The 24,342-nt window shown below is 38.8% G+C and overlaps 1 protein-coding gene across 19 annotated transcripts in view; it reads right to left on the bottom strand.

The window, feature by feature from the left end:
• Positions 1–24,342, bottom strand: part of MAPK10 (mitogen-activated protein kinase 10) — a 207,532-nt gene that overhangs the window by 36,312 nt on the left and 146,878 nt on the right. For 13 of the 19 annotated variants that reach the window (XM_075149917.1, XM_075149916.1, XM_075149907.1 and 10 more), the window contains 4 exons: positions 22,286–22,344; positions 20,577–20,715; positions 19,155–19,320; positions 15,866–15,937 (listed from right to left, as the gene is read on the bottom strand). In XM_075149917.1, coding sequence (XP_075006018.1) covers positions 15,866–15,937; positions 19,155–19,320; positions 20,577–20,715; positions 22,286–22,344 — 436 coding nt within the window. Of the gene's footprint in view, positions 1–6,866; positions 6,939–15,865; positions 15,938–19,154; positions 19,321–20,576; positions 20,716–22,285; positions 22,345–24,342 lie in introns of all 19 variants that reach the window. The other 6 variants (XM_075149921.1, XM_075149911.1, XM_075149906.1 and 3 more) reach the window with 1 other exon arrangement.

Raw genomic sequence — 24,342 nt, 5'->3', positions numbered from 1 at the left:
AGCAGGTTAACCATTTCTCAGGCAATTAATGAAGGCCAAAAAGAGAGAGATCTTTGGGATTACAGAATGTTGTGGGACTTGGACATGTTGAGAGGGAAGATGTAGTAAGATGCTCCGGATGTGTGTGATAAGGGAAAAAGAGTAAAAAAAGATCCCAGAGTAGGGCCTACATGGTGGGAACCAGTGTCAATGGTGATGGAGAGGGGAGAAGGAGAATCCTCGGACAACGGGCCAGTGCCCGCTGCACACATTTCTTCTAAGCTGACGGAAAGGCTCTCACTAAGAGACAACAGACAAGCAGGCTACCACCCACGACTGGAAGATTTTAAGAGATGGAAGAAGCTTCATGAGTCATCAGTGCAAAGATGACAGCCAAAGCCAAGGGAGCTGGCAGAGCCACCATGTTCCACTCCTTGACTAGCCTTGATTTGCAGGAGGACAGGACTGGAACTTTTACAGCCCTGGCTTGCACCAGGGGCCAAAAATGTCGGGCTTTATGTCACACCAACTTCAGGGACTGGTTTGGAGTAACTGAATGATCTGAATGGATAATCGTGCTTCTTTACTGTATTATTTCTGACTTACGTTGCTCAAATACTGCCAAAACCCTTAAATAAAATATATTCATTTGCTCTTTATATATATCTATACACACACACACACACAAATTGACGTGATGGAGCACTCAGGACCTGTTTTTGTCTTAATAATAGCAATAGCAAAACAACGCCCAGTGAGAGCAGGTGGAGACAGACCGTTTTTCAGTCAGATGGACACACACATTTTCTCTCTAGTATTGTTTCTCCACTTACCTAGGCCTTACTAGCACTGGATTATATTCTGAGGTCCAATACATGAAAACGCGCAAGAATGTAATAATGTTCTTGCTGAATACTGGTCCAACTCCATTTCATTGTTATGTTTTATTTAGTCACCGGTTGTAATGCATCTGTGGTGCACCTGACAATGAGAGGTTGTACCATCATGGTACAAGACCAAAAAAAAAGTTGTGAAAAAAATCTGAGGTCTACTTATTGAAGCGAAGAGAAGAAGCTTTCTCTAGCTGGCAGTCAGAATTAACTTCAGCAATTCTGCAGAAAACAAATGTTAATATAGAACAGTCCTAATGTGAATCAAAACCTACTGTAGGTTACATTAACCGATGAGTGATTGTGACTGTAGATGTTATTTGCACACCAACTGAAAAAATGGTACTACGAGTAAATGATTACATAACTGACAGATATTCCCCAGGCCAAAAAAGATTAACCTGTGTTTGAGTGAAAAAAACTTAAAGAAGAAAAACTTCTGATAACAGAAGACCCTGTTTTTCCCCTTGAAATTAAGCAAATGTTGGACAGACTGGAAGTTGGAAAGAATTACAAACCAAAACTCTGGAAGATGATGAAATGTCTGCTTTAAAGCTATTTGAATCACCTCAGCCGTCCCTTGCCCCAAACAGGATCAAGGAAAATGTGTCAACTGACAATAGCAATAGCACCTGTATGTCTTAAGACAGAAGAAGGGATCTAACCTGGATTTATTAGTTTGTTCCTGGCACTAACACTGTGGCATTTTTACTAACATTAAGATGGCCGTACAAAGTTACAGCAAAGAAACTTATTTAAGAAAAAAGTTCTAAAATTTCAGAATCTTCAAATCTTTTGAATGAAGATTTATCATTGAGTGAGGCCTCAGGTTGCCAACCTTTTCTCTTTGCACTCTAATACTGTTTTAAGGATTGTTGTCCTTTGCTTTCTAAATACTTGGTTATGGGAATACTTGGAAAATAACCAGAATCTGAACTGCAGATTGAGAGATGTATTTTTCTAAAGCAAATGCACAAAATTTCTAATGGGAAAATAATATTTTCAGTGCACAATAAAGCGTTTCTATTGGAAAAATCAGATTTCACAGTGAAGTCATCTATTTAGAGGTCCAGGCTGAAAGTTTACCAGTATTTTTGTTTCTGTTCCCATTGATGCGATGTTTCAGAAATGTGAATTAAGGATCACCGTTTTGTTCCTTCAGGTGGCCTGCAGACTTCAGTTAAATTACATTTCTGCAGATATTCAAACAACTAAGGAAATGGAGCAGCACATCTACACTAGCTTTACTGCACTGGAACAGGAGTTGCTCTTTCTGGCTAAATGTGCTTCTTCTGGAGATGGTTAGGACTAGGGCATGTCAAATCTTGCTTTTGTTAAGGTAGGCACAACGAAAACAAAATGGACATGGAACTCTTCCTTCATAACAGACAGACAGGGTAACTTCATCTCTTTTCCATCTCAAAATCTTAAGGGAACCACCTTTCTGATAGTTTCCTCCTTAACTGTGCATGTTCCACCAATGAAAACTAACTGCATTGCTTCGGGTACAAATTTTTGATGCTCTTAACTTGTCAAAATTAGAATAATTACTATAAGCAGCTCTGTATTTCCCTTCCCAATGCCAAATTGTCGCACCAACTGTAAAATTGATAGCTCAATTGATTTTCTTTTTTTTTTTAAATTGGACCTTTTTTTTAAAAGTAAATCTGTTAACAAAAACCAAACTAACCAACTTCACTGTGGGAGACATCAGCGTCAGATACATATTTTTTTCCACAGTCCCATAATTTACATACTGATGTCAACACAGTTTACAAAAAACACACACAAAAAATTGAAAATGCTAGCATCTGACAAGACAGCAAGTGTAGAGCATTTTCTGTGCCAAGGTGAACGCTTTGAGAAGAATGTGGCATTTGTAAAAATTAGACCGTAACAGAAAATATTTTGCATCTTTAAGAATAGTAGCTGCTATTTATATGTTATAATAAAACATGTGGTGATAACAAAAATAACATGTAACACATAAATAAAATGTCTTTAAAAGATTACCATTGATCATTTCTAAGTTAGGAGATAGCAGTGTTGGTTGTATAGCTGTCATTAATCCTTTGGATGCATATCTATGATGACACCTTCACTAAAATCTTCAACTGCTATTTTTTTTTAGTTGGCACTTCATTCAGTTGCTGAGCACCTTTGCTTACACAGCAGCAAGCAAATCAGTGCTTAGCGGATAGTCCAGATATTGCAGCACATGATTGCAATCTTGCCCTTGGATAAGTATTACGGTTTCCCTCGTGGACGTCTTCTCACCATTGCCATATCTACTTGTAGAACTCCAGGCTGTTTCTAGGCTTCTAGAACCTTCTGTTGTGGTACATTTGTGTCTTTGTAATGTGTACAGCTGGCTGCATGATGATCATGTACCTAGCCTAGCAGGCAGCCTATGAACATTAGCATTATTAAATAACTTCTAAATGAACTGTAAAACTGTGCATAAAAACCCTATACCCCAATCTCTGTGACATTCATAACATGACTGCAGTTGTAGAATAAGGCTCTGTAAGTGATAGCTGTTATGGCCATCTGTGATTTATACTAAGGGAAGCTGACATCACGCTAACCTTACATCTCTCTGCTGAATATATATTTGTCTCCCTAAGTATTCCCAACTACAGAATTTAAAGGCACGTTCTTCCTTGGCTGCCCAAAATGCATTCAGCAGTTAAAAAAAAAAAAAAATCCATGTGTAACTCTCACAGCTCACCAGAGGACTAAGGCACCTTCTTAACTCCTTCAGATCATTTATGCAGTGGTGGGAGAAGAGTAACAGTCTCCCTTATAAAATTTTGAGACGAACACATGGAACAAGAGTCAACTCACAGGTACAGTCAGCTTTCCAAATTGCTCCTGAGGCAACACAAAAAACCATGTTGCCGTTTTCTCCTTGCTCGAGGCAGAAGTATATCCAAGCTTCATGATAATAGTTTCTCTGTAAGCAGAACTACTGCTGTCAACCTTGAAAAGAAGTTTCATATAACATTAAAAAAAAAAAAAGCTTTAGCTCACAATTAACTGCATCACGTGTATATACCAAAAATGGTAGAGAAATAGTAAAACTTCAAGGATCAGTAAAGGCCAGGAGGATTTTGGACACTGCAAAGCATTCACTCGCAATTGGAGTTTAAAAAAGAATAGAGGTGGATTCTGTTCTCAGCTCCACTCAAGTGATTTCAGTGAATTCCAATGGATTATAGGAGTGGAACAGAGCTGCAGCCTAGCTAAGCACTCCACTCCGCACTTACTCAAAGGCATTTCCTATTTTTCAGCTTGTGAATTTTCCACGACCGTATAAGATGGCTCTATTTTGCTACAGAAGTTGTTTCAGTTAGCTGAACGGACCACTTTTAGTTCTGTAAACAGAAACAATATCAAATGACCTATACTCCGTAACCACTGGAAAATGGCAAATAGTAAATTTTGCGGTCAAATATATGACTGACAGTGCATTTCTCATGAATATTCAATCTTTCCATTTCAAAACTGCTTTTCACAGTTATTTATGCATAAAAATTGACACAAATTAGTATTGAATACTCTCAGTGTGGTTGTGAAATGAAGCTGCCTGTGAAGAAAAAATTGCTGATAACAAATTATGGCACACTGCCAGTCTTAACCGATTTTACACCCATTTTATGTTGAAGAGGAAGCTTTTTTTTTTTTAAAGAAACAGATTTCTAATTACTCTTGCTCCTTCTACACTTAAATACATCCTTAAGTATGCTGCCCTCAAGCTCTTAGGGCTCATAGTCCCTGCTGATGGAATTATACAGCTCCATCACACTTCTGAAGAAATAATCTTTTTTACAGAAACGCTAAGCGTTTTCTATGCAGACTTAAGGAAGATGCCACAAGATCATCAATCTCAGCAGGCTGGGTCTGCCCTTGCAACTTTCTGACTGGTTTTCAGCTGCACAGAGGGGCACAGGAGCAAGAAGTGCTGAACCCCTGCCAGCGGCTGCTCAGCAGCAGGGAAGAGGTGGGGCGGGGGGGATCTGGAGAAGAGGTGGCTTTGAGGAGGGGTGCTCAGTGGCCTGAAAGAAAGCAACAGCATCGTCCTCTGTTCACAGAATAGACACTTATGGAACAGCAGAAGAAAAGCAGAGCGGTACATAAAACACAGTGCAAATTTAGCAATGTATTATAAATACAAAAGAAGAATGTGAACCCAATTACAGAACAATCCCAAACAAGCAGCTGGTAATGACAGTTTCTGTGGGGTTATTGCAATAATAAACAGCACATAATGGTTTAATTATAGAAGCTTTGCGTGATTTCTTTTTAACAAGCATGCAGCTGTGTCAAAAAAAACAGGTTTTGAAGCGCTATATAAGACATGTTCAATTCTTTTTGTACTTATTTGGGAATTTCCTTAAATGATATCCTACAAAACATAAGTCTATTAACATAAAACCAGTTCCGACTACAACACTGAACTATGCTAACCCCAACACTTAAATTTCTCACTCCACATTCACAGAAAACACAAGCACAGCCTGGGCCAAATCTTCATGGAGCACAAATAGGTGCTAATGATTTATATTAACACATCGAAGGGAAAGGTTTACTTTCAAATATGCAGATGAGATGTGCTCCAGATCATATGAAAACGCATGGGAATTTTAGCATTCATTTCAGTATGCATATGCTTATCCACCATTTTGGACAAAAACACAAAACAGAATCTTACTAGACAAGGCTGTGAAAATATTAATGATATCATTGCCTACTTTCATGTCTTTTATGCTCTTCAGATATTACTTTTTCCACATTTTAATCAAAATATTGAACCCTTTAAAGTGTGAATGAGGCCAAAAGTGAAGTGCTAAACTGAATTAGTAAGTATGTGTATATATATATATACACACACACACATAAGTGTGCACGCACGTTCAGAGAAAGTTACATAAAAATGAATAATGCCTAGAAACTCCTCTGTCATCTAAGTACAGAGTTTAAATTAGAAAGAAAACTTGTGCACAGGTCATCTCCATTTCTCATTTGTCCATAATCCTATGGACCACGAATCACTGGAGACCAAGCATGCACGGAGCTCAGTTGCTGTTGTGCACAAGAAAAAACCACTTTCACAATCTGATAAATATATATAAGTATATATCAAAGCTTTAATAAAGCATCAAATAAAGTAAGAATTATTGCTGCCTCAGTCCTGAATGCAGAATGGTCTCTAAGGAAAACATACCTAGTCTGCTTAGACCGCTTGTCCACTGACTTAATGCAGTTATCTATAAATCACTTCTTGTTCTTAAAAAATACATTCTGCTTTCACATAATAGCTACATGTACTTAAATAAAGGATGACAGACTGAAGTCCACTACAACAGTTTCCAAGGAAATTCCCAACCTTTTGAGTCATCAAATTGCTACAAAGTTAAGTGATAATTTTAGTCTTGGGAAGCAGAAGTTGTCCCCAAACTGAAGCCATTACATACTTTCCTACTTCAATAGCACTTGCAGAGCAAACAAGCAAAGAAATAAGCATTTCTAAAGGTCATGTCTGAGTTAATCATACCTTCTTCCTAGAACGCAGAACCTCTTACACACCATCCTGAGGTAAACAGTGACTTGTGCCTACCATGCTACAACCTGAACTTAAAAAAACTGTCACTCATGAAAGAGCCCCTCCCCCCTGCCAAATTAATAAAGAGACATTTATAACAACAGAACCAAAACCAGGTGGTCACTGGCTGCAGAAAGCAATTCTGATGAACCATGTAGAATATTGTTTTCCATCTCCTTACACTACACTTGCTGCAGTTTCCACCTAGGGCTTTTACTGAGAGGCAGTAATGGTTTATGGACATTTTGGTTTGCAAGGATTTTGCAGTGGGACTTAACCCAGCTCTTTAGGTACAGTACAAACATATGTCAGCATTAGTCTAGCGGGAAAGGGCTGGAGGAGAAAGGGTTGGAAGTACCTACTGAGGCCAAAACAGCTGCTAGGAAGGATACGATCAGTGCCAGGAAACAACACAGCACCTTTAATCATTTCTCCCATGATGCACCCTACTGACCACATGTCAACTGAAAACAAAAATGAAATGAAAGTAAACAAGAAAACAGGAATAGAACAACAAATAAATGAGAAGACTTATCCAATCATGCTACAGGACACAGCCTGCAGCCCACACCGCAGACACCGACCTGCCTTTCGTTCTCTGCAGATGCTTTTCTGCTTGAGCTTACAAGTTTCATGACAACATAGCAGGTCTGAGAAAAATCGACTCCAACAGTTTTCTTTACCCCAGTGTGGATGAAAGAAAATACTGTTAAATACTGAAAACCAAGTGAGACCCACAGCTGGCTACTGTGTCATAATACAACTTTGTAATTAAAATTTACCAATTAATTTTGTCTTTTTTAAGTTTTCATTTGCATTCATTACCTAGGTTTATACTGCTTTGTATTGTAAATGAATGCTGGTCTCTGTATTCAATGAGGATATGCAAATGGCTTTTCCTTTATCCTTTCAGTTACCAGAGATCCATGCATATTTTCACAAGCTGAACTGCCAGAAGCCACAAAAGGAACTTGGGTCCTTGCGAAGACATATCCACCTCTTATTCAGGGGTATGAATAGAAATTGTTGAGATCATTCGACTCCAATAATGCTTGCTTGAGAGCCTGTTGGCTCACTTCCATTGAATCTCAGTGAAGCCAGCAGTCCATAATAGGGGTCTTGAGAATCTCATAAGATTTCCATTTGCCATGATAGCAAATGGTGATTTCTAAATAGGACAGTTGGGACACAGAAGCACTGAGCTGTACCTTCTGCATTGAAATTCAGAGCAAACTGGGGGACTATTTACCTCATACAGAGAAGAGCAGTTCAGCTGAGTCAAACAAAGCTAACCACAATTTACACTGGAACACGAGATGAAAATCAGGCTCCTTATATCCAGTACGGGATTAAGGTGGTGTTTTCCCCCATACCAATGCCATGAAACCACATTACTCTGCTGTCCTTGCTCTATGGTAAGTCATAGGGCATGGAAGCAAGAAAAGGGACAAACTGATTTCTCAGGGCCAGAAACTGTGGGAAAAAAATGAAAGCATCATGCTGCTTGGTTAAATTTACTCTTATAAGTTCATATTGAGCAACAGTTTAAAGTGGATTGACTTTGAAGGCAAATGTCCTGTCTGTGGAAACCTTTACATGCCTGGGTCTAAGGTTCCCTGTTGCTTTATTTAGCATATGAAAGCTTCATCACTACACAATAAATAAATCAATAAACAAACAAAGAAATAAGTAAAAGGCTACTTGTTTGGAAGCAATAAGCAGACCTAGAGATGCAAATTATTGCTGCTTTCATCACAAGCTAAATGGCATGCAAAGTATCAGGAAAAGATAGAGCAAGCAGTTGTTTGTTCATCTATTAATTCCCTTTTATTTTCAGAGGCTGCCTCCTGACATTACTGCTCTATGCTGTGCTCAGGAGCACACACACAGAAGTTGAACTAATGATTTACTAATCTGTAAACTGTGTAAAGCAGAGATTATTATTCTCCTCTACTCCTGAGACTTTGGGAAGGAAGCTCTTTGGAAATTTCCAAATCAGAAGCAGCAAGGATGAACATCTGAATATAACCAATCAATATAATCTGAAGAGAACAAAAACCTGTGCCTTCTTGACCACTGCCTCTTTTTCCTCTCCTGAGCCAATTAGAAATAAGTCAAATTGGAACCCAGAGTTTCATTGCGTGTTTAAGAAAAGTAGTTAGTTGGAGGTTATGAGTTTCAGCATATACAGCAGCAGCGGTCAGAAGCCCCAGTTAAGGCACTGAGACTCGTGCAAAGCTCCATAAGGGACTGCAGCACGGAGACCTAAGCCTCAATCCTCAGTTTCATTTAGTCCAACACCAATCCAGATGTAGTCTGAGTAATTTCAGTCGTACAAGCATCAGAAAAACAAACAAACCACAATCTCTAAACATTTGCACTCAACTCCAAAGCACTGAAAATTTACATTTGGTTCAAGATTTTTTCCAAATGCAAGATATTCACAAAGACTGGCAATGCTCCACCAGCACGTGGAATATCCCTAAGCTTTACTCAAATGCAGGCTACCTTATAGTCACAGAAACCTCTGCGTGACTCTAGATAAAGCTTCAGTTTATCAACTATTTGCCATTACCAAGTATTTTTATAAACTATGTCCTTTTTTTATTGCATAGAAATAACAGAAAAACCTGTAAAAACAAGGTACAGTGTCCAATACAGACTGCTATACTTTTCTTCCTGAAAATTCAAGTAAGGGCATAGAAATGGTTCTTCAGAGCAGACCTGAGTGCAGATCTGCAGGAGCATTCAACAACAGAGATGGAGGTAAAGGGAGGTCCTACCCAGCAAGGTGTCTTTCCATTTTAGGAGTATTTGGAGAGAGAAGCTCACTGTGTGTTGTGACAGGCATGCTCAGTCGCCTTGAAATTTTACTAGAGTTTGCACCTCAGCCATTGGGAAACAGCATTGTGTGCTAAATATTTTGGCCTACAGTTACACAAATAAAACTGGGTATCATGATTTGCTTCATAATATGTCTATCATAGTCTTCCCAAGTCAGTTTTGAGGATCATCTCTTTTCAGCTTGCACAGGGGTGATTTCTGCATCACTAAAACAGGAGCTATTACAAACGTCAATGTTTGGCATTCTCACTAATGCTCTGGGCAGAGAGAGAAAGTGAGAACTAGCCCATAAGGTTGGGAAAGATAGCAAAGCTCGTTCAGCTGCACCTGCATCTCTGGTCTCCAGAGTTTGCTGTGCCATGCATTTCATGAATTTTAATTTGAGTGTCATGATTTTCATTGAATGAAAACCGGAGCTTACTGAGTGCAGGTCTGAAGAGCCACCTCAGTAGAGTTTCAGCAAGGGCAGTTGCAGATTTTCCTTATGGACTCCCTTTCATTGTGTTTTGTCAAGTCCCAGAGAACCTGCAGTTTGGCAGACTAGCAGATGCTCACCTTCATTTGCCATAGACAGAATTGATCTGCAGTAGACATGCAGATGCCAGAGCCTGGCCCACCTGGAAAAATGCAGACGGAGGTACGAATCACATCCAAATCTGTGCTCTTCCTCAAAGGTTGGCTCTTAGGTTGCAGGGCCAAACAAGTGCTGAAAAACTATTGTTTTTCCTTGGGAAGTCATGCTCTACTGTCCCTTTCAGAACAGCAGAGCTTGCAGAGGGACTGGAAGGGATGTCGCAGGATATTAAGAGGCACGTGTGTATAAGAAAAGGCCATGGGAATCCTGAGATGCAAGCTCAAGAATGAGTGGAGGCACGAGGAATGACTCATGCCTTTCCCTGTCTCCCATTTTCTTTTGAATATAACTATATAAAAAATCATCGCAGTAAGAGAGACCTATGGAGAATCTTGCCAAGGAATGTGAAACACACTACACTGCATCTAACAGACAGTAACATTTAAAATATGTTTTCCAGATCCTGCAGTTGCTGGCTTCAGACCCTCTTTTTAGCTTAATTTAAATTTTGACTTTGAAGTATCACTTCCCAGGTCTCAAAGAGTACTCAAGTATGCTCATTTTACCTCTTCCAGAAGGAATCCCACAGGTAGTCTCTCCTGCTACAATACAAACAGATTAGCATATTATTTAAGTATACTTATATATTTTCATATCTGATAAATGCTATGTGATTTTGAGTGTGTTCCAGTCCTCTACTTTGATCCCGGCCAAATATCTACATGCTCTTGACAAAAGACACTTCAGTACTATCTGTTTTGTCTACAAGTTCTAAATTCTCTGCTCAATTGTACCAATAAAACTCAGCTCAAATTAGTACAGTTGCCATCAAGCACAAGCTGATTAATGGCATTGAAAGGAAAAAAAAAAAAAGACATTTGATACGATCCAGTTTTCCTAAGTGCCTGAAATGGCAACTAACTTAACTTGGCTGAAATTCATATGAGGCAGCAGTAGGTGTAGCACATATCAACACCTCAACACTTGGCCATTTTCGAAACCGCGACCCATGCTGAAAATCTTTAAGGTAAGTGTTGGGAAACGAGCAATGGATCATCTTCATTATAGCAGCTGGGATCCACTCCAAACACCACGCAGATCACAAACAGCACGGGGCTCTTACACTAAGTGCAAATTGCACTATAAACTGTTAGAGTATGCATATCTGAATTAAAAAAGAAAGAGAAGAATGGCAACAGCCAAATCGTCTTCACAGCTACACTGAAGTCTCTTTGAGGTAGACCTCATCTCATATGAGCAAACTTCCCCCAATAAAATCATCATAATTCAAACTCTTGCTATATTCTCAGAAAAATCCTGAGTCCAAAACCAAAACCCATATACCCAGGGAGGAATCATCCAGCTGAACAAAATCCAAACTTAGCCATCAGTGCCATCGTAGTTAACAGACACTTAAGCAGCAGGCTAACATGTACCAGCTGATCCAACCTGGAGATCCAGGCCAGCCATTCTTAATAGTCTCTTTTAAATAATCCTGATGCTAATTGTTGGTTTTGATTTTGGTTTTTTTGAAAGATAAAACAAGCCTTAAGAAAATACTGCTGGGAACATGAAAAAACAAAGGACTGCACTAAAGAAAAGTGCAGATGTTTTATTATACCAAAGTTTAAGAAAACCCCCAACATGCACTCAAAACACTAGGATTATACCCACTAATAAATGCAGATCATATTTCAAATGCAAAGACAAATTCTGCTAATGAGTGGTGGAAAGGCAACATCTTTTCCTAAAAGACTTTCTTGATTCAAAATTTTTTCCCTAAGGCAAGCAATTTTTTTTTCATATAAATTCCTGGGAAAATACAATAGAATACTCTCTGTCAGATGTCAGACAGCATCTCTTAATCTCACCACTCTCAAAGACAGCTGGCGGACAAGGGAATTTTTGAAAATCTGGCCACAGAAAACAATAATTTCATCTGTTAATGCTGACCTCTTCACAATCCGTTTTGGATGTTCATAGCTACATAGAATAAGTTTGGATTTTTTTTCTCTCTTGCTATCTTAATGGTATTTTCTCTTAGACTCTAAGCTATTTGCAGTAGGAATTCTGTTTTCCATATTCACTGCTGTAATCCAGGCCTAGCCAAACTTAAGACACTTGGCTGTTATCACAACATATTACTATGACTAAATCACTCTTTCCCCTTTGAACTGCTGAAGGACTCACATATGAACTTGCTAGAGTACCACCCTTTACACGCCTCCCTAGTACTAAAAAGAAATGCTCTTTGATTGCTTTATTTCCCCACTAAATCATGTGTGCCTGTGGGACATCACTGTGGCCTCAGCAGCTCAGATCTTAATATTATCTATCTCACTTGAAAGCATTCAGACCATTTTAAGTTTTCCCTTCTCTTAAAAAAAAATACACAGAAATACATTTCCAATCCTTAAATTGAAATCTTGTAAGATTTTGAAGAAATTATTAGCTAGAACTGAACACAGCTTTGGGGAAAGTCCTTGAGTTTTCCAACATATTTCCAATGGCATTCAAGAGTTTGGGCAGTTTTTAGTTGCTCACACTCGTTCTGATTTAGCTGAGACAAGAGTGGAATAAGGATCGAAGAAACACTGAGCGAGAAGCTCAGAAGTGGACTACAAAAGCTTACCAGAACTTGCCAGGAATATTTTGGTCTGTAAATCCACCTGGAAATAAATCAAAAGGTGGATTTCTTCTCATGAGGGTCTGACTTCTGACAAAGAAGTCTCCCTGACTGTATTTTGAAATGTCTGCTTTAGGTGAGTAACAAGAAACGAAGGTATCTGCTATGCAATTTCTACCCGGTACTCTCCAGGAGGCTGGAGGGTGTTAAAATTTTTCTGAAAACCAGCTGGCTCATCCCAAACTGATGGACCAATCCTCTAGTCCTGCTGTATCTCAAGTGTCCTACTAGGCCAATTAGATTAAATACCTCAGCAATATTCACAGAGCAATCATTTTCAAGTACTGTTTGGCTTTTTGCTAATGAAAACTGCGGTTTTTACCACATGAACGTGTGTTCAGAGAGCATTTTAATAAAGTTAAGAAACATACACATTTTTTTGAAAATGCATAACTTATATTTATGTTATCATATACTGGTACCTGTAGTCTATACAAATTTCAGAGCTTTCTTATAGTAACTTAGAGAGACTTTCTTATTTATGTAGATGAGGTGATCTGAAATTAATCTTCTCCATATTTTAATTTCCATGAGGACTTTAAAAATGAAATTTCATTTAAAGTCAGCAGCATCTAAATGCAATCGTAACTCAGTGCGATGGTTTGGTTAAGATTAACTTTTTAAAATTTTTCTTTCCATAAAACTTGGCAGCAGCTGTGAAATTTTTCTTAGATGTATACTGTGCCATACATGAATGTTCTTACTCCAGGCTAGAAATGAGTGAGCTCCATATATTGATAGCAAGTGCACACAGTAGACATTCTTCTGAATAATTAAAAAGAACCAAAATTTTTAGTTTCTATACAGACTTGCCTCTTTCAACTAGAAAACCCACTGCTGGAACGCCTTAAGTAGCCCAAGGGAAGCTTTATTGTAATGTCATTCCGTGAAGTTTACCTGCAGCTGCATAAATGCTTCTCCAACTCTTCCTGTATCTAGGAGGCAAACAACAGCTCTTCAACAGCCACGGAGAGAGGGGAAATAATATGGACCCATACACAAACCAGCCTTTCTAAGATTGAAAACTTTTATTCATGGGGTCAAGCTGGTTTACAAATTAGTATTGACTTGAAAATGAATGTACAAATTAAATTTTTTCCTTTTCTCTTTTTTTTTTTTTTTTTTTTTAAACTTCCAACTCACATGAATAAACTCACCACTAAAACGTGGTAGCAGTTGTGACCCAGCCCACATACGATGCATTTCAGGGTATGGGATTTCCAATGATTTAAACAGTAGAACTATCCCACAATTTACACAATGTTTTCTGCATTTGTTCAAAAATTCAGTCATTATTTTTAACTGATACTGAAATGTTAAAAGGTATTTTAAAAATATTGTTGCTATCCCTGAATAAGACACTGTCATAAGAGGTTGTTGTCACAGCCAGACAGAAACGAAGAATTCTCATGTTTGAATGATTTTTTAAAAGCTATGTTGTTTAAATTATATAGCATTTTTCTGGAAATGGGCAGAAGAACATGACTCTTAAATATCATTGGTTTTTGAAAAAGGAGAGCAACCCACTAACCACGGTGCTACATTTTTGTACTGAAATAGCTTTTTTCCTGTATTCCAGTTGCTTATCAACTAAAAACTCAGTCAGACTTCTCCCAAAATAGATTAAGTGGAAACATCCTCTATAGCTGAACCTCAAGTATATTGTAGGTTCTTTAGTTTTTCTTTGTACATTAAAAAAAAAAAGAGGAAAAGAGCACGGTATTTGGAGGAAGAGTTATGATGGTGTTTCTGAGGTGGTGTTACCACTGAAACACAGCATAGCTATCACACTGAATTACAGCTCTCATGAATGCTGGGAGCTGCTCTGCACATTCAGATTACAGCAGAAGGTGGGTGTGCAGCCTGCTCCAAATGTTGCAGGAAAAGCTCAGCACCTATGGAGTGACATCTCAAAGCTATCCACTAACAATAATAAACACCATTCTTATTCCGCTAATAATAAAAAACACCGTTCTTTCTTCATTGTCATGTTTTGCATCGGATGATAACTTCCCAGTCTGTATCCCTGTAAGACTGGAAGCCAGTACAATGTTGCCGTTTCCTCCTCAGCAAACAGGAGGTACCTGCAGTTTCCCCATTACCTGTAGTAAAGCATAACTGCATCTTCACCTGGCTACCGGGCAGAGCTCCATTTTCAGAGAAAGTCAACAGAGCTGTGAAAATAGGACAGGCAGGACCTAACTCTGACAAACGCTACAGGAATCACGCAAGAGCCAGCAAAAAAATAATTACTTCCACTTTTACATGTCTGCAAAAGCTGGGTTTTCTCCACACCAACTGCCAGTGTCTGCTGATGCCAGATTTTTATGGTGTCTTTCTGCCAACCTGCTGAAAATAATATGCCTTTTTGTTTCTGAAAGTGGAAAACATGTTCTGTTGCTGCATTTTATTCTGATGGGCAAAATACACACTCCTTACACTTCCCAGCCATTGCAGGCAAGTTGCCTGGCTTAGCTTGTGATAAATCGAAGACTAAGCAGACACCTTCTCTTTTGTTTTCATTTTCTAATATTGCTTTCACCACCTTGGAAGTGGTAAAAATAATATCACCCAAGACAAGAAGAACAAGATGGGAAGGAAATACAGTTTAATTAACGACACAGACCTCATGCAAGTAAAAGAAAGTCCATTTTTAAATCAAGAGAATCTGATTTCAGGCCAATTTGGAAACCACAGCAGATAAAAATTGCCTTAAACTGGGTGAGTCAAATTCTTCATTTTGTTTTAAAGAGAAAAAATGTTGTATTGACTCAACTCTAAGCCCATACAGCATTGAGATGAATCCAAATCCATGATGCATTAGCAAGCAAAAGATTATGATGTCACCACAAACGTTATGAAATCACTATTTCCAAAACATAAAAGCAGAAAAACAGATATACAGGAACCAGATGGGCCAAGTTAGGATTCTTTTCTTTTTTCTTATTTTTCCTTTGAAGAATAACAAGTAAAGCTATCCAACTTGCAATCATAATGCTTATTTTCTATATTGCTTATTAGTATGACATAAAGACTACATAAAATGGAATGATTACACATTTTAAAATAAAGTAACTTATTTGACTGAAATAATTCTGTGCATCTGTTTTTCATTTTTCAATTTTGTTCATATCAGTAGTGTGCTATTTTCATTTACTCATACCTCTGGGATTCAACTTTTTGCTTCTATCTTTACAGTCCTGGTATAGTCATTATATGGCAAAAGGGATGGGGTAGAGGAGAGGAACAAATAATAGGTGAAGCTGCAGCAAATGGCACAAGGATACAGTCCCTTCCTGGAAAGAGGATTTTGTGGCGAACCATTTCTCCCATAATGCATCCCACAGACCATATATCCACTAGAACAGCAGAGACAGGGAAGTGAAGAAGGAGGAAAAAAAAGCAAAGTTAACTACGACATTTCACTCCTAAAGGAGGGGAAAAAGAGCAGGTTGATCAGAACAGTACAGTTTGTTTTGTTGAGTGTTTTTTCATGTCTCACCAAAAGCTAAAATAAATAAGTAAATACGTAAAAACTGTGTCAGTCAGCTCAACGGTAGTTAGTAACAACGGTGGAAAAAGTTTAAAATCAACATTTTTGGGAAAAGGTCCACACCTATCAAGTAAAGATCTGCACAGACCCGTGGTATATACTGAGTTTATGGTGAAAAAAAAACTTTTTTAAAAAAAAAAAAACAAAAACAAAAACAAAAAAAACACCAAACCCAGACAATGATCATCTGGAATAAATCCTACCTGCAGCCAGGCAGTTTCTAAGATTTGTCCTGCAGGACTGAGTCTCTCTGCAGCAGTACACAAGAGGTTCCAAATGGAACTGCTCACACGAGTAAAGGCCGTACGGATAAATACCACCCTTAAGGGTTATTTAAAACTCCTGCTTCAGGATCTGTACCTATGTCCCATCTATAGGTACCTATCTGTATGTATCTCTCTGTACCTACATACCGACTGGAAAGAACTAGAGGGTATGACCTGGGTGGACTCTGCTTTTTACTGCTTAGGTACTCAAAATAAACACTAAAACAAACACTTCACAGGACAAGTACCAAAAAGATTAAGAGCATTTCTTATCTTCCTGATCCTGCCTTCAGCTTTTAGATGCAATATGCACAGTTATATTATCTGCTTGACTTGGGTGGGGGTTTTTTTTGCCCTTTAAGTCTTACGAGAAAAAAGACTAGATAGATAGTGACACAGTATGCACAGAAAGAAAAGACCTGTATTCCACGTGACGGAGAAAAAACTGCTTTCAAATGCTTTAAAAGACTATGTTGTTTCTCAGCTTTGAATCCTCATTTTGTGGTCATGTTTCACCTACACAACCAGTTTCTCCTCTTTTTCTTCCCCCTTTTTATCCTTCAAAAGCAATCCAAAACAAACCAAAGAAACAAACAAACAACTCCTTTCTTGGTAAAACAAAATAAAGGTGAAATGTTCCATTTGGGAGAAGGAGGGTACAGGCATCAGGGGCATGGGACAGCAAGTGCATGCCTGAGGCAGTGGCAAAGTTTTCTTCATAGTGACAGTTTTGGGACCTTCCACAGAAGGGCAGCAAACTGGTGATAATTATGCATCTTTAGCCAACCAAGTGCAGAAAGAAAATGAAAGCAGTGAACAGTCCTTACACAGGCAGTGTACATAGTAAGAGGAAAAAAAAGTAGAAGAGCTTCAGTAATGTGACAGCATAGGCCAGAGCAGGGAAGCAAAGAACAACCCTTTCTGTTGACTTCCTTGGGAGCTGGATCAGAGCCTCCAAGCAGACCGGCTCTTCAGGCAGCTGACCTTCATTTTCAAATATTTTGTTTTCTTTCTCTGTTTACTTTATTTTTGCTTTGTACAAATAAGACGAGATAATTAATCCTGAGCCAGTTTCATTGCCCAGGGAAGTCAAAGGAAGTCTTTATGTTAACTTCAATGGGCATTTGATCAGAACCTTTGGATGTGGCAAACATTCTTACTACCTTCCTAGCTGTGTACTTCATCGCAAAAGTGTGTCTAACTTTTTCTTGGTGCGATTTTAATCATGTGAAAAGCAAGTGCTTTCTCTGTCCTTTCAGGGACAATAACAACAACAATGGTAATCTTCTACTAAATGTCTGGAGAGAAAAAAAAAAAATGCAAAATAATTCATTTCATAATAGAAGGAACTCTAGATATTGATTAAGGAACTATCTAAAGCATGCTGAGCCTAGTTCAAATTTCTAATGGCACTTATAAAAAATATCAATTACAAAATACTTTAAGGAAGATTATTCCTTCTTCAGAAATTATTCTGTATGCTTAGCCTCTGCTTTATAATTCTCTACTTTTTAGACTTTCATATTAAAATGTGTACTGTAAATTCATAAACATTACAAATAATTCATGCAGAGACTTGCTAATTTTGGAAGAGGTTGTGTGAACATGCCTTTATTCTTGCTTAAGTCATGGAATCAGCTCCCCAAATCAGTTTCACTGCCCTTTGCAGGATGCGGTTGGCTGTTCATAAAAGTTCTCCCGCAGATTAGCTAACCTCTTCAACGTAAATTAAGTAGGAGACTTTTTAATAAATTCCTGGTTTTGACGTTTGCTGTACTTGTTATCGAAAAGTCTCCTTGTCAAATAGCCAAGTGGTAGCTTTTGACAGCAGAATCTGAGTCACAGCAGATTTTTCTCCACTATATGTTGTATCCCCCCTTTTACTGCCTGGTCTACCTGGCACTCAGATGCAATTCTCAGTTTGTTACAAAATGAGAATCACTTATAAAGTTTTCCCTTCATTCCTTGCAAAATGTGAATTCTTCCTTACCTGCTTCTCTATAGTAGCACCCCCTACCTGCTTTTCACAATCTGTCCAGGGACCAGGAGTTATCCCGATCCCTCACAGACTGTTCAGAGAAAAATCCTATTAACATCTAGGGAGATTACATACAAATTAGATGCATGGTTTTTTAGCTTCAGCTTTTTCCTCTTCTCTCCAACCCTACTTTCTATTAAAAAAAGACTCAAACTGCAAAATTTATACCTAGATCTTGACAATATGAAACCAGTCAGTAAAACCTGGGACTTTAGTTAAACCTATCATAAAGACAGAAACCATTCCTGAAATTCAGATCTAGCTCTGCATTTGGAGAAATTCTGGAAGGGCTAGGATTCCCTATTTCAGCTTGTACCTCTTCTTCTTCCCTCAAACAATTCAGAGACCCAGACTCAAATTTAGAGCACATCATTCGTTCAGCAATTCCAGTGGCTCCCACACTGTTTCACAGCCACAGAAGCCAAAGACATTCTGGTCAGAAAGAGCTAATTGTATTTGTTAAGTTCAACCATAACTAAGAACCAGTTTCTCATTACTCTGCAATCCCACACCACTAAATTCACCAGCATTGCATCCCAAATACATTCTGTAGCTGCAGTATGCAACAGTGAGAAACTGCTGTAAATGACCTGCGTTTTAAATTCAAGATGTCATTTCCCATTATGTTTTCTTTTTCTCCTTCTGGTGCCCCTTACAATTGCAGGGGCAGACCTTACACTTCAGGTCACACTGTGCTTGGTATGAAATTGCAGCCCTACCGTTCTCCTTGTAGCCCATTCCCAAGATGACCTCTGGTGCTCTGTAGTAACGCGTCACCACATATGGAGTCATCATGAAGCTAGTGCCTGCAGTCCTGGCCAGTCCAAAATCCAAAATCTTCAACGTGCAATCAGATTTTACCACAATATTACTTGGTTTTAAATCCTGCAAAAGATAGTGAGAAGACATATGACTGTCCTTCATAAAGCCAGGCACAGCTGTGATATGGACTGATATTTTAGGTCACCCTTCAAATATTCTTTTACTCTTCTGACACTTACAGTTACTATCAGAAATACTTGTAAATAGATAGAAAAATCTTGCTAGTGTTTCTCTAAGCAAAGTCTTCTGGAAGATGTTCTAACTTGGCATGCTGTGGGGCTTTACCTGGATAGCAGGAGCTACTGGTGTTAAATTAATTGCATTTAGCAGTTCAAGAAACTAGGATTAGTATTAGAGAACCGTTCTGAGTATTTATTTTTTTTAATGCTGTGAGCCTAATAAAGACATTCCAACTGTACGTGTGGAGATACCTTAATGCTTCATTTATAATAATTCAACTCATCCTTTACTGGATGTCTATCTGGAAGCCAAATCTATCATTCTTTGCTAAACATACAACATGCCAAGAAAGGAGACCTTTGTATATTGTAAAGAAACACCCACTTTGTAACCCATTTTATCAGCTCTTCTTTTCTTCCTCTTATAATGGAAGGGAAACATTTTTGGATTTGTTTTTTCAGCTGGAAACCCCAAGTTAGTAAAAGCACATTTCAATAAAGAAGTTAACTCATGATATTTTCAATCCATTCAAAATTGCCTCCTGCTCACAGTCCCATGAACCGTTCCCTCTGGTGTCAGCAATCACACATAGCGCTACCTCTGGCATTCACAGCCAGGTACTGCATCCTTAATAGACACAGCACTCTGACATGGAAAAACAAAATGAGAGGATGCATTTAATATAGACTTAGCAGTCTTTTCATTTGTTTTAGCACACAGAAATGATAGCAAATGCCAATTCCATATGCCCTGAACCTCTGCAGATCCTGATCAAGCAATACTTGGACCACACTACAGTATCAATTCAAAGTGTGGTAGATGTAGCTAGCTGCATTTCAGGAGAAATAACACTTATCTACACATTTCAGAGATCATAATCTTTGATGATTTCCGGTGCTTATTATTTGGTTATTATTTATTTTTAATAATCACATTACCTTTTTGTCTGATTAACTTCACAAACAATCTCATTCCTAGCACAAGCATGAAGCTACTGTGCTAAGGGGATGGACTATGACTTGTAAGTTTATAATAATTTTACTGGGAGATATGGCTTTGATCCACAGTACACAAGAAACACTGAAGTCTTCATGATGATGTCATATGCTGTCTTAAGTTTTAAGCCAAAGACCCCTTACCCTGTGAATAATTCCTGCAGAGTGAAGATGCTTGATACCACAGAGCATTTGGTACAGTAGATAAGACATTCGCTCATGGTCTAGCTCCATCTGAATGACCTGGCACAGATTGGCATCCATTAACTCCATTACCAAGTAACTGCATGAAAAAGCAAAGTCATAGGATTATTGTCTGTGTTGAAGAGGAACGACAGCATCATCTCAAATGAGTAACAATGCCTCTTCTTGCTTCAAAATTCACTTTAATTCTGATGACTGGAGTAACACAGCTGGAGAGTGGGCCCACTCACAACGGTACCATTGTGGTGTTTGTTTCTCACTGCACCATCTCATTGCAGAGACACCATTCTTTTAGTGTCCCAGCAAAACAGGTCGATTGCTAGCCCTTTCTTGGTGCATTCCCCATGACAGAGACTGTACCCCACGTGGGCAAACAGGTAGCACGACACCAAAATGTGCAGAAAACAGAAGAGCCACAAGCAGCAAATGATACGACTGCTTGGCCTTTGACCATTATGAAGAACGGCTACCACAGTACATGTACGAATCGGAAAGTAGTAGAGATGTCTGAGAGGCTAAAATATGCATCCCCATGCGAAATGTCTCCAAAAATCCTCCTAAGATTGTATGACTTTGCACAATTCTCATTACAACTAACTGGTCTTGTGCTTCTGATAAATAAGCTTCACTGACAACCTCAGCAGGACGTTAACCCAATCCCCTTTAGTGGTAAGTTAGTATGTTAAACACATCAGCTCATTTCTTATGAGACACCTCACAAGCACAGCTGATTCATAACTGTAACATTACTTTAAAGTACTCTCAAACTTTGGGGAAAACAATAGCTCTCCATTTCAATGTGAGCTGCATGCCTCTCCAGCACTAATTACCTCCTCTGATCTGCACAAGTCTGCAGTGACAATATTATGTGGAAATTCCATATACCAAAATCAGAACCGTAGTCGCCTGACTTCAGCCATTGCTATCTGTCTGTTACCACTACTGATACTAGAGTACAGAATGGGAATACATTTCCACACAAGGTATACAGAATATGGGAAAGACTGAAAGATAAAAGGAGTACAACTATGTAAACACTGAATAAAATTTCATTTAGAGCAAGTTCATACTATGCACAGTAGTGCTTCTGCAACAGGCCAATGTTCAGCGGAGATGCTAGTTGTCCTCTACACCTAGCACTAGTTCCCCAGGCAAGTAATTTTATGCAGTCAAAGGTTATATTGAAACAAATATGAAATAAGGAAACGTTTCACATCGCTCTCTTTTACGGGAAATTATTTCAGAATGAAGTGCCACATTTCAAAACCTCACAGGGTTTGGGAGTCACATAACAACCACCATTTCCCAAGCAAACTAATAACACAAAAGCAGTCCCTTTTAACTACTCATACCTCTTCCTCTGCATGTGAAGGCAAATGCAAACACACTAACCCTCTTAAGAAGAGCCACCAGCAGGCTTTGCACACTATTACAGTGCTTAGGAAACCCAGTATTTGGCACCTTGTAAGTGTCAAAAGTGCTCTCAATATGGGAATGCAGAATATCTGTCTACCCACCGTGTAGACTACACATGATCTTTTTTAGAGGGGCTTATAACCTTTGTATTTTGCTGAGTTATTGCATTCAAGGTACATTATAATGCCCCACGTCTCTAAAGCTTTAGTTTAATTACTGCCTGTGTTACTTACACATCCTGGAACTCCTCCAGAGATTTCTGTGGTGTGAAGACATTTAATAAACTGATAATCTGAAAAGCAAAGACAAAAGGATGAAGAGAAGTGATAAAAGTAAGCAGTTGAACCCATTTTGAAGTGTATGTTAAAGGATAAACTCTGTTTTTTCACTGCTCAATTTATACTAACTCTTCCCACTTTATGGATCAGTAAAAAGTCAGCAACATTCAAAATAAAATACCACAGATCTCTAAGATTTCTTCTACGTGCACTTGAAATGGTTTCTGAGAGAAGGATTAGCGATGATCAGTGACAAACCAAAATGCTAAGGGTGAGACGGTCCTCTGAATTTTGGAGTCACAGGTTCAAAGACCAACTTCAGCTCAATGTAGCGTAGCAGTCCTTGTACTACAGCCAGAAATTTCTTATATATGAAGAAGCTTATCTGAGGGGACAAATAATCAAGGACCATCTTATTGAAAATAAACAGAAGACCTTCCTTCTCTCTGAGATGGCCTCAAATCCTTTGAGGGCACATACGCACACATGCTGACACAAATTCCATCATAAGAGGTACTGGTTTTTAGTAGAAGCACTTTAAAATGGTAGACACATTCTGGGCAAAGACATCTTGCATACTGCAACTCCTTTTCTATTTTTTTTAAATGGGCTGGGCTGTTGAAAGACACTGATAAGAATGTGTGAAACAGCATAGAGGAAAAACGTGACCTCAGGGATCTGAATTTCCCATGCTTTCCTTCTATGCGGGCAACAGAGGTAGAAGATATCAGCACAGCTGCCATGAAGACAACATTTGAATGCCTCCCTCCCCACCTCCATCACCTCTCTAGGCTTTCTAACAGGAATGGTTCAATATTCTTTATGTCTACTCCACATATTCTGACTGATTCTTGCCTCCGCACAGGTACCTTTACAATCCTCTCCTTCCTTTGCACTTCTGTGTACAGACAGATTAAAATTCTGACCCAACCAATGTGGTGCTGTTATCAGCTCTTATGCAGCATTTTAAAAATTATATATTTAAAATTAATACCGCTTCTGGTGCCCTCTGCTCTTTCCAGTCCATTAAAAACATGAAGAGAGAATTCTCCCGCATCATTCTCCCGCCTACAAGGAGAACTACTCACTCATCCCTGCATTTTCAAAGCCCCGTGCATTGGTCTGACTGAGGGTAGTTTCCATCCAAGCCAACAGGGAAGAGACAGGTACAGTCCTGATCAACACAGTGGAAATGTAAGGACAAGTCAATGCCCAGAAGTGGGGCAGAGGACACTATAGGTGACAAGGCCTGCTGTTTGCCATTTTAGGGTCAGTCCTTTTTCTTCCCATGTGAATTTGTGATTGAGAATAAGTGTCAAATCTCACCTTACATCATGCTTTTCAAGCTCATTTATGCTTTGAATAAGGAGAAAGAGTCATTTCAGGATCTGAGGCAAGAGTAAACATGTGGCAAACTGAAAAATTCACTCCTAATGAAAAGGAAGGGGCACACAGGTATGGCACGAAGCCACAACAGAAACTGAAGAATTGTAGGAAAATTAAATCCTTGGGAGATCCCTTGACAATGCGATGGGGCAATCCTACGTATCTCACTACAAAAAAGCAAGCTTATACAGTGTCAGGCAGATAGTTCTAACTAATAGATAGATGCTTACAATTAACATACAGCCCTGGAATAACGCTTTTGCTGCAGTGTAGGAATATTTTCATTTGTTATGGATACTAAATGTTATACAATAGGTAGTGGGTGTAAGAAGCAGGAAAGTCTAGAACCTGCTAGTGCTGTTTATTTCAAAAAGAACACTGTGATTAGAAGGAATGGCACAATGTATTGAGGCTTCAGAGTCCCTGGCTCCACAACATGAGCTTACACACAAATATGTGAGAATGGAAAAGTGCTTTCGGTTCTTGAGTTTCTTTGGCAGTTTTGCAGCAACCTTCACCACGACGACCCCTCATCTTGTACCATCTATACAATGCATCTATATGACTAGGTTTCAGATGAAGTCCAGAACAAGGAGTGACGCTTGTGCGTGGGTACTCCAACCCAA

Source organism: Calonectris borealis, chromosome 4, assembly GCF_964195595.1.
Source record: "Calonectris borealis chromosome 4, bCalBor7.hap1.2, whole genome shotgun sequence".
NCBI lineage: Eukaryota > Metazoa > Chordata > Aves > Procellariiformes > Procellariidae > Calonectris > Calonectris borealis.
The sequence above is the reverse complement of the archived record's forward strand: the minus strand, read 5'-3'. Positions and strand labels throughout refer to the sequence as shown.